Source organism: Pleurodeles waltl, chromosome 7 (assembly GCF_031143425.1).
Source record: "Pleurodeles waltl isolate 20211129_DDA chromosome 7, aPleWal1.hap1.20221129, whole genome shotgun sequence".
Lineage (NCBI taxonomy): Eukaryota > Metazoa > Chordata > Amphibia > Caudata > Salamandridae > Pleurodeles > Pleurodeles waltl.
Genome location: NC_090446.1, coordinates 1,350,165,506 through 1,350,176,558, shown reverse-complemented (window position 1 = coordinate 1,350,176,558; position 11,053 = coordinate 1,350,165,506). Strand labels below are relative to the sequence as shown.

The 11,053-nt window shown below is 40.5% G+C and overlaps 1 protein-coding gene across 2 annotated transcripts in view; it reads right to left on the bottom strand.

Moving 5' to 3' along the window:
• Positions 1–9,363: 9,363 nt before the first annotated feature.
• The window catches only part of BRSK1 (BR serine/threonine kinase 1), a 294,684-nt gene continuing 292,994 nt past the window's right edge, over positions 9,364–11,053 (bottom strand). Inside the window, exon 19 of one of the 2 annotated variants that reach the window (XM_069200764.1) lies at positions 9,364–9,771. In XM_069200764.1, the coding sequence (XP_069056865.1) occupies positions 9,614–9,771 (158 nt within the window). In that variant the 3' untranslated portion in view covers positions 9,364–9,613. The remainder of the gene's footprint in view (positions 9,772–11,053) is intronic. The other variant, XM_069200763.1, reaches the window with a different exon arrangement.

Here is an 11,053-nt window from a genome sequence, read left to right as displayed (position 1 = left end):
AATTTGAATTATGTCTGGCAATGAAAATGATATAACTCTATGGTCAATGCAGGATCACATGGGGCAGATTTAGCCCATAACACTCTGCCACCACTGTCCCGTGTAACGCAATGCTATCTGATTGATACCATTGGGTGTCCACACCAAAATAATTTTACCCTCCCTCTCCACTTTTTCTCACACGTTCTTTACCACAATTATACCACCTTCTCAACAATAGCTATACATGGCCAATGGGATGACAAAGGCTTGCCTCCTAGTGCTAGGATTGGGACCTCAGGATGAAGCATGGCTCACAGGGTGGGCCGGGGTCCATCATCCCTTAGTCCCCTACGGTCTCTGTCCTACTTTGAGGTAGTGGTTCTAGAGTTATGCTGTGAGAACAGAACATAGTATTCCAGGTGTAAACAAGACACTATAATCACAATATGACCTCCAAAACCAGATCCAATTACCTACACACGGCCTTTAGAACCTACCACTATTCTCCACATGTGACCACTAAAACATAGGCGGACAACTTGACAGTGGCCAGTACAAATGGTATTCCAGATGCAGTCTATCAAAAACAATGATCTAGAGGTGGGCTCTATGACGCAATGCTTCTGATGTCCCCGGCCAAACTGAATACAATATTCCAGACTTTGCTTACAGAGTTAGACATGTTTTAGCCCAGAAATGGTCCCACCTTTGATGAGCACAGTAGGAACAATTGCACTTAAAAAAAAGACAATGAAAACCCAGAACCTGCTTGTTGTGTTCTCTTTTTTCATTTGTAATTGGTTTTAGAGCATATTGAGAACAAGGAATAAGAGAGAAGGGGGTGAAATAAATGCAAACCAAGGGATAGAGGAGAGAGAAAGAAAAAAAAAATAAGAAACTGAAGACCGAAAGTAAAGTCAGAAGTAGTAAAAAAAAAGTAGAGGGAAAAAAAGGCTGCGTACCTTCTTTGAAGTTTCACAATCTTGATAAAGTAGAAGGCGAGAAAGAATGGGAAGAAAAGGAGACAGTAAGGGTGGAAGACAGAAAAAGGACGAAAAGGGGAAAATACATACATGTCTTCTTGAGTAATGTGCACGCCAGCATGCTGTGTAGCCACACCAAAATTAAACTCTTTGAGTTGGTAAATTAACCAAGGGAAAACGAAGTCCATCGTGAGTTGATCGAGAGAAAGAAAATTCCCAAAAAACTAAATGAAATACAAATCAAATAAAAAGAACGAAACAATACATCATGGAGCTAAGAAAGAACGGTAATAAATGAATGCACCATACAACTAGGGCGGAGATCCAAAAGTTCAGCATTCCATTTATATATATATATATATATATATATATATATATATATATATATATATATATATATTTGTTTTAAGACAAGGCTGAGGCATCACTGGCCTGCAAGTAATATTGCTTTAAAGTGTGGAGATGATTATCCGAATGGCTGCAGTTTTGGGCATTCTAGGATTTACCCATAGACAAATTCCACTGAAAGATCAGTTGGGTTGCACCTGACAAGAGTGATCAGCCTCGATACGTCTCTCGGTGTCCCTATACACTGGCCTACCTTCGGGAGGCGCAACCATAGCCTATACTAACAAATCTTCTTAACTCTGCCTGCCTTCAGAAACATGCTCCATAATAACAGTAACTGACTGCATCTTCTTGGAGTGAACCCATAAGGGGTTATGAAGGTCTAGAGGCTGAATTACCTGTTCCCCTTTGTGGTAGCATGCACTAAAACACAGACTCAGTAACAGTTTCAACATGCACCTAATCCCACCCTCAAACTCTTGCCACAGAAATATGCTCTGGATTGAGCTAGACAAGTAATTCAACGCAGTCTTACAATAGATAGGAAAAGTGCTTAGTTGGATTTGGGAAGGTCAAACATTTTGGAAATGGATACTTTTGTATGGTCTTTTTGAGCCTTTATTTTTATAGTTTTTATTTGTGAAGCTGATATTATCACACTGAAACTCCATTTTGATTGCACCTGCCATCTTTTCAAGTTTTAAGTTTCAAAATAGATTTCCCCTATCATATGTTTTTTTCTGAACTATTGAAGATAGATATGAAAAGTGCCATCCTTGCACTGTCACTGATATGTCAATGACTGTTGAATTCTGCTACTATCCTCTTTAAAGCTAAGTTTTTTCGTCCAATTAATTTGATACCCTTGACTCCAGGTCAATGATTCCAGTAGACTATTGATCTGTTGACCCACTGTTCTCCCTATTCTTAACTCATTATGCCCCTGATCACCCACAGAGTATGAAAATAGAGGAGCATAATAGTTCAGGATTCTGTTCTTGTTGACAAATAACATTGAGATCCTGGCCTATGACACCTGTATTGAATATCCACTTAATACCACTCCCTGCAGTGATTCAGTAGGATTAACTGGAGAATCTACTCAAAGACTGGTGGAAGAATTGATGGTGACCTGAATAATTATTTGTGGAGGTGAAGGTGGCACTAATGGAAAGGGGGAGAGCAGTTCACTTGTTTCCATTTTATTTGGTCACCTGTAAATATGTGGGGTGACTTTTGTTTGTTTCCTATAATTTGATAGCTTAGAGCTCGCTGCGGATGGTTATACTAGTTGTTAAAGGTACAATCCTGAGTTGTAGGCCCAAGCCAAAGGCATTAAGTCAGACATGTCTCCGTTTTAGCTACAGTTTGGGATTTAGCTATTTTCACACAAACGGTAGAACTTAGCAAAGTAATAGATAAAAGGAATTCTCCCAACAGGGCATAGGCCTATTTAACTAAAAATGAAGAACCATTTAAATGCCTAGTTTAAGAAACCCTAAGAGAAGTATGGGACTCAAATTGGTTTGTTTGTTTGGTCAAAGTAAAATCAGAAACAAACTTTTGAATTAGACTGAGTCCTAAAATGACTTTGTATTTCATAAAAGCTGTAGAAGGCTTCTCGCTCACCAAAGCCTTCAGAATTCTGTGTGCTAGAATAATGCTGCTAAAAGGCTAGCCTTACATGTAGCTAGTTTTAAGTCAGCAGAAGCCAAAAGCATGTGAAGTAGAGAGCTTAGTCTAATGTGCAGATCACATCACTGATGCTATTTCCAGATGCCACAGCAAAAGGACTTTAACGCGTCACCTGAGAGTTTCGTTTTGAAGCTGACAACCAACTAGATGGAATTTTATAAGTATCAAACAGATATGTAAAAATTACCAGAATCTACTTTTAGACCCAAAGTTACCAGATTGAAGTTAATGAGAGAACTGGATCTATTGAGCATTCTATTGGATTTATGTCCTTTTCCAGAGCCAAATAACAAAATATAGTTAATTTGCTTTGTTTCATTTACTGTGTTCAGCTGAGCTAGACAATCACAAAACTAGGGGAAGCTGAGAAAATGCGACTCTCAAGTTAAAAAGAGCAGTCCTAGGGAAAGAGTGAACCTTTCCCATCTGTGAAAACAGTTAGTCCACAAGAATAGCAAGGCATCCTTTCTCTAGAAAATGTGGTTTATCACATGCAAATGTAGAGGCAATTTGTGAAGGGTATGACAATGTTCGTTTCCTTCCTGATTCAGGAAGATTTGGCTATAGAGTGATCCCTCCTGGGCTGGCCCAAGAAATTAACATCAATTGACATTTGTGTGACTGATTGCCACCTAGCTTATTGATCTAAAACGTTAGCATGGTGTTTTTCATGTAGATGACAGCCTAAGTTGCTATGCTGAGAACTGATTTCCATTCTAGGTTGTTTTTATTTCCAGATACTTGATGTCGTGAAGTGCATCCTGATTATAGATTGTGCAACCCTAGTGGGTCCCGTACTTGGATGAACCAAATATTCTTGCCACTTCTGTATCCTGTACCATATGCTGAAAATTATAAAGCATACCGAATTCTTCAGATCACCTGATTATATGTTTCTTAAGCATGATCAAGATTTTAATGTGGGAAGATTGGGGATTATTCTTCTGATCCCAGTTATCAGAGACATGAAATAGGCTATTGGCACCATCAAGTGCCAGGAGTCACAAGTTCCACATTTTATGAGATCACCATGCCTTTACCAGTTGTCTTTTCTGACAATGAAGTGCATGGACAAGTTCAGTCTCATGTCCAAGGCTGATTTGATGACCTGTAGACTCTGGGAAGGAAACACAGCAGAACTTTTCCAAAACAGAGATTTGCAAACAATTGAGCAGGCCCATGATGTTCCTGAGAATTCTTGCACAGAACCAAAGGTTGAGGTAAGAGTAGATGCAAACTCCCTGCATCTGGAATGACTTCCTACTTCGGTGTAACCATGAAAAATACTCCACAGTTGATTCCAGTTAAAAATTATCAATCAACCTCATCCACTAAAAATGTCATGGGGTACCAACATGGGTAAGAGGAAGAAGGCATTGAGTGGATCTACTTTGAGCAGTCATCGCCTTTCATAGGTATCTGAGGGTCTGGTCGGGATCTTGATGCATTTTTGTGGTTAAATTCTATTTGGATTCACAGAAGAGCAGAATGCTGATAAGGTCTCCAACATTATCGGTTGGAGAGGTGCCGCATAAGATTACTGCCTGCTACAAGCTTCAAATGATGGACGTGAGTGTTCAGGTGAGATGAAAATTCCGTCAAACATTTTATAGGATTCATTGCCCTTGTTAGAAATGTTTCTGTTGTTGTGAATGCGACTGAAACATTGACGAAAAGAAGTCATGAAGCTTTGGGCAAAAGACATGCTTCGATCACCCTGCAGACACTGTAAATTGGTATTTTTTCCTATAGTTTGGGAGCATGCAGTCTTGCTCAAGCTACTCTTAATAGCTCTAGTGCTTGACCTGTGCCGATTGCAGCAGAATGATGACGTGAAGAACTTAAGATTCTGCTGTACAGCCTTTCAAAAAATCACTAACAGGGATTTTGCAGTAACAGCTAAAGTCTTTAATTGTGCAATTAAAGGTTATTATTGCTACCGAATAGGAGGTGATGGACCCTCTGCTGTGTTGCCTGGCATCTTAAGGTTACTTCCTAAGCCTTACAGCTCACTGCAGGCTGTGACTGGTCACACATGGTACTAAGAATTGGATAGGCAATGTCTTGTCCATCTTCTTCTGCCTGGCATATTTTGGAATGTGTTTCTTAAATGTTCCTCGCTCTTCCACATTGGAAAGGTGCAGCACATAATTATGACTTGCTATTTGGGATTCCTGATCAAAAAGGCTGCTGTTATGTATGCTATTTTCACCTGCTGATTCAATGCATTTTCCCATTCGCACGACTGAGCCACTGAAATTGAAGAGTATACATTGTTTGGTTTGAGGGACCTCTACATTTATTGGCTAACACTTTTCAAACAATTGCAGATAACTGTGGTTTTCAATAATTTATTCACAATATTAGCAACTCTCATTTGGTAAAGCTTGCAATGTCAGTATTATAAGAGGATAACATCTGTTTAATTAGGATGTTCTTGATTAGTGAGAGCATTATCTTGTAATGGCCAAGACTTTAAATAGACTCCTCTAACGGAAGGTCAGATAAGGGCAGTGAAATCAGTCCTCCTCACAGGGGAGCTCATGTTGGCAAATGTTTTACCACATTGCTTTTCAAACATTAAGAACAGTATCTTCCGATCACAGCATCAGATATGTGAGGAAGATCTGGGATGACAGATGTGTGATTGCTGAAGAATTATATGAGAGACTTTTATACATTTTTAATCTGTTGGTCAGGACCTGAGGACTATTGGTAATCCTAACAATCTCTCCCAAATTGATATTGTCACCTTATGATTATTAGAAAATTGAATTGTCAGACAAATAATATTCCTATTAAATTGTTTTGTACTGCCTCACAGTATTTTGTTGTATGTGTTAAGTGTTTCAGTTAGTGGTGAAAGTAAATCACTCAAAATGAAACTGAGCGCAACCTAGGAAAAATCACCCTTTCTATACTGACACCAACAGAGTTGAGTTCACACTTATAAAAGTTAAGTATGAGCTCGAAGTTGGGAGCACTGTTAGGAAAACTCTACATAGTGCAAATGTGGATGGCTGCTTTATATGTGGCCCACGGGCTTCCGCAAGTATGATGGAGTGTCCCATCTACATTCTGTGAACTGTAATTGTCACCATGAAGACTCTAGGTAATGCCCCATTTAGGAGGTCTCTACGGCCCACATTGTCCATGGCCCACTCTTGAAATAGGTGGTTTGGCTCAAACTGCAAGAGTTGGCTCAGTACACTCTAAAATGGCAGGATTATTGGTCACAAGCCCTGTATTTCAATTTGCGAAAGACAGTGTATACACTTATTTACTAACGTTTCGCTGCTGCATTTTGCATTGTGTTGCACCAATTGAGCCTCCAAGCAAAACCTTAGTAAATGAGTGCGTTTCCTAAGAAATGCTATTAATTTAGTAAGTCTGGGCTGAATCACAGCTCAAATCATCCAGTAAATTATGCGCAACACATATTTATTTATTTAGGCATTCTCTAAATGTTCTGTTTCCTTCATTATTTGACTGTGTAAGAATGTCCCTGTTTCTAAGAAAGAGCAGCTTCCTTCCCTTCACTTGATACTTCAGATCCAAGGTCACTCACTTAAAGTAAGACTTCTTAATCTATGTCGTCCAGTGAAGTGCAGGACTCAGAAGAAAACTGTGCAGGAACGTGAGGGATCTTGTGTGATTTTTAGTTAGAGGCACTTAGATAAAACAACTATAATAAATTCTAACCCACTCTGGCCGTCTCAAATATTGTATATACAAATGTGCTTAAACTGCAATTGCAAAAAAGCAATAGGCAAGATCCCTGACTGACCTTTGGTTGTATGGCTTTCAGTCAGGTCGGGATGGAGATCAGGATGGACTGGAATTGAGGGGGTACCTTCTTATTGAAGTGTATGGTAACTTAGATCTATGCACGATGGGCATAACCCCTTTATAGTTTTTTAAAGCTCCTCTTTAGAGAATAGATCCTTGTGACAAATGGTTGCAATATTCTTGTTTGCAAATTGAAGCTTTTTTTATTTCCTTCTTAAACTACGGCTCTTGAAAAATATCAGTATTTACATACTAAAGTTGCTGCTATAAATCTCGTTTTGTAGCACTCTTTCCTATTAAGGCTGGCAAGCTGGGCACACTGCCATCAAGAACCTTCATTTCAGCCTGGAAGAGAACAGCCATGAGACACCAACTCTATGCACAATACTATGGGCAGAAGGATGGATTTCACATTTATTGCGGCTTGGTTAATGAAGGAAATTCCATTTATAATGGTGTGTACTGTACTGATGAGGTACTAGGACGCTATCTGCCATGTGTGCTGCCTGTAAAGTGATGCTCCTGTTTTAATTTCATTGGAGCTCCTTTACCCCAATTCCATTAGTTTCAGGTATGTTTCATTCAAAATTGATATTCAATATTCTGTCATAATTCCTGAAATAGGGCTCCTATGAGGACAAAACACTCTCTGGATCAGCTCCTGTCCACAAAGATTCTGTGTCTTCCTCCATGTTAAAGAGGAGTGCCAGTCTTAATATAAAATGATGTCCTTGCACATCTTTAGGGACCTGTCAAGCTTTCTTGAGATCACTTCCATTAAAAATCAGTAACCATTTCAGGATTCATAGCTGGGTTTTACAAATGTTGTTCTTCAAAGAAGGTTGCAAGAGTTGCCTTTAGGAAATTCCTGGTCTCTATCGAGAGACTTCCTAATCCAGGAGTTAATCCTTTCTTTGATGATATCAAGAGTGTAGTAAAACTACTTAGTAGGTGCCACATCTATGTTTATTTCCCAATGTAAAATAAGTTGAAATACCACCAGCAAAAGCACTTTATTAAGGATGCTGCAGGGCAACATGTGAGGGTTGTGCAGTTTGCTTGAGGTTTCCTCTATGATGCAAGTGGTGGAGTCAGGGTCGAAATCCAACTCCATTTGTAATGTTCCCATTAACGCCATCCATCATGAATTACTGACAACATCCTCCTTCCTAAAAGTACTTTACAAAACGTTAAGTAAGCTACACCCAGCAGATGCTCTCAGGACCTAAAGAGCCACTAATTGGTAGCATGTGGTTTCCCTTTGTAGCAGCATTTTAAATGCTGCGCAATGGAGTTGCAGTCTCAGCTGCCCTTGATTGCGTCGTGGAGGACAGCACCTGTGAGTCAGCTACGCCCACATACACTAGTTCTGAATGTTTGTAGTTGAGTATATCAGTTTTCTGACCCTACACAATACCTAAAGGCAATATTCTCACTTGAATGCAGTGGCCACCTTTTCCTCCTCACTCGTATTTCCTTACCGCAATGTACTTGTGTACTAAAATCAGATCAATTGCTGCTTATTACTTCCTTGCCAAATCTTGAACCTTGACCAATTTACCAGTTACCCTAAAGAGCTTAGGGAAGCAGCATAATAGAAAAAGAAGATTTAGGTTGGGTTTCAGTTCTTTCAAAAGAGGGAGAAGAAAACTTTGCTTTTGTAAGGTTTGTATCTCATTTAATCCATTTAAATATTCTTCATGCTTCTAGAGTCTAAAATATGTGCTCTCCCTTCCCCTATGAAAAAATATATAGGAATGAAGCCTCTTTGAGGTGTGACACAATTGTTGATTTTATAATGAAAATAGGTGAGATTCCCAGGCCACTAAATGTTTTCTAAGACTGTCAAATACAGGAGGTGGAGTCAGTAACAAGTTGGACCTTAGACTTCCCAACTTTTCAGAGCCACCGGCCTGCAGGAAAAGCTGCCAAATTACCAAATACGAAAAATCCGCTGGTATTAACTCTGAAGGCTTTCATAAACTAAACATACAGATGGGCTCATCATCTGGAAGCAGGGGTACGACTATGTGCTTTACAGATTAATTCCCAGCAGCACCGAGCATCACCCAACCCACATGTCGCTAAAGGCATACGTATCCCGCATCAGCCATCGAACCGCCTAACCCACAGGCCCAGTTGCCTTGGAAATAAAAAGGAATGCTGCTCTTTTTGTAGTATTTAAAGTGAAAAACCTGTCTAGTTTAAAGCGACAGGCTATCATTTGCATAAATGTTCCTTCAAGGGATATAAATTAAAAAAAAAAATACCAAGACAAAAGAGACAAATAAATAAAATAAATAAACAAATATATACATAAATATTCCTCAAGAAAAAAGAGTTTGTCTGTGTAGGCCAAACAGTCTGAACAAAAAGCTCCAGGCCAACACAAAAGGATCATCAAAACAGGCTGCCTTCACTTGGCCATCAGCTGCCATTTGCGGGGTAAATTAAATTGATAAATAGATAACTAAAGAAAACCATGATGTCGTCAACTTGAATTTCCATTTTGTTCTGCCGAGATCCTTTTTTCCCTTTCTTGTTTTTTGTCATTGTTTTTGATTTTCTGGAAATATTTACATGTTCACAGTAATACCAATATCCCGCCTGTTCAGTTGCGGCCTGCTTGCGTCCATATCCCTCTGCAACTTCTCTGTTTTCCTGTTGTCTTTTGAGTGTGTCACCTCCTTCCTCCCTCCCTCCCCCTTTGCCGGATGACTGGTTCAAGGCGACATTTGTCAGGTTTTTGATTCCTGCTGATCCTTCGGCTAGTTTTTGTTCAGTGTCCGTCTTCCCCTGATATGTAGCGGGTGATGTCATGGCTGCGTTTGAGTCCCATTGGAAGCTACAAGTTTTTTATCCTTGGAGGAGCCTCGCCGGTGGTGCTCTGTCATGTCCGGCTCACTACGAATGGAGTTCTGACAACTGCGAGTTGGAGTGCCTGGCGGTCGACTCTGCTGCCCATTCTTCTCATCTGAGGACAAGAAAAATAAGCATTGGCAAAAGCAATTGGTCTGGCATTTGCAAACTGGTGTGATAGTTCATTTGCATTTATTAATATTTGCAAGCATATGCCACAAAAAGAAAAAACAAGAAAAGAAAACGTTGCAGCCTAAAAGTGCGACCATCTGCTTACCACACAATCATGGGTCCAGGCAAGAGGTCTGATGGGGCCACGCAGGCTGGTAGCATGGTTAATTTGTATTTATTATTATCACAAGAATATTCCATAAAAATAAAATAAAAAATGTCACAGCCTAAAAGTAGTAACCATGTTTCCATGAGACATTTGATTATAAAATAAAAAAAAAAACATCAAATATATTTTTAATAGAAGAGTAAGGGTCCCTCCTTACCAGGGATTAAAACTTTGATGGAAAGAAAATGTATGATGGGGTGTTAATTACCGTAACCTGAAGACATAGGGCCTCATTTCGAGGGTGGCAGTCAGAGAACCGCCACTCTCACGTTGATGTTCGACCACCGCAATCCAGGCAGTCCAACCACCCAATTACAACCCTGGCAGGCGGACCTGCCGGAAACTTGGTTCCCAACGGCATGACACCAGTCAAAGTTGTACTCAGCCAGGGCAGCGCTGAACTGAGCACTGCCTGGCTGATTACAACTCCCCTCACCGCCAGCCTTTCCATAGTGGTCTGGCAGACATGGGAAGGCTGTAATTGTGTGCTGGAGCCCACAGTGGGGCCCCTGCACTGGCCATGCTCATGGCATGGGCAGTGCAGGGCCTCCCCTGCTCAGCACCCTCGGAATGCTCGGGTGCTGGTCGGCTCCCTCTGTGCTGCGAGATAGCACTCGACTCCTTTGAGGGAGCCGAGTGCTATCTCGTAGCATTGTTCCTTCCGGTCTGACTGGCGGAATGCTCTATTGCAATGTTCCTGCCGGTCAGACCAGCAGGAACATTGTAATAGGGCAGGGGGGGATGCCACCGCCATGGCGGTGGCATCCTCCCAGCAAGTGGGACCGCCAATCTCGTACTGAGGCTGATAGTTTCAACAAACATGGATGAATAAAATCATTTAAAAAGGATAAAGAATGGAAAAAAATACTGGGAAATTAAATATTGGCCCACCAGCTCTGACACTTAAGTCCCCTTTTTTCTAGGTAGATGTGATGAGGCAAAATGTTCTCACAAAAAGTGTGAGAGACTAATACCTGGAGTGGGTTGGCCCACTGCCCCATGAGGTATGCTGGGGTCGTCTAGAAACAAAATATGAATGAGAATTGAACAGACCACT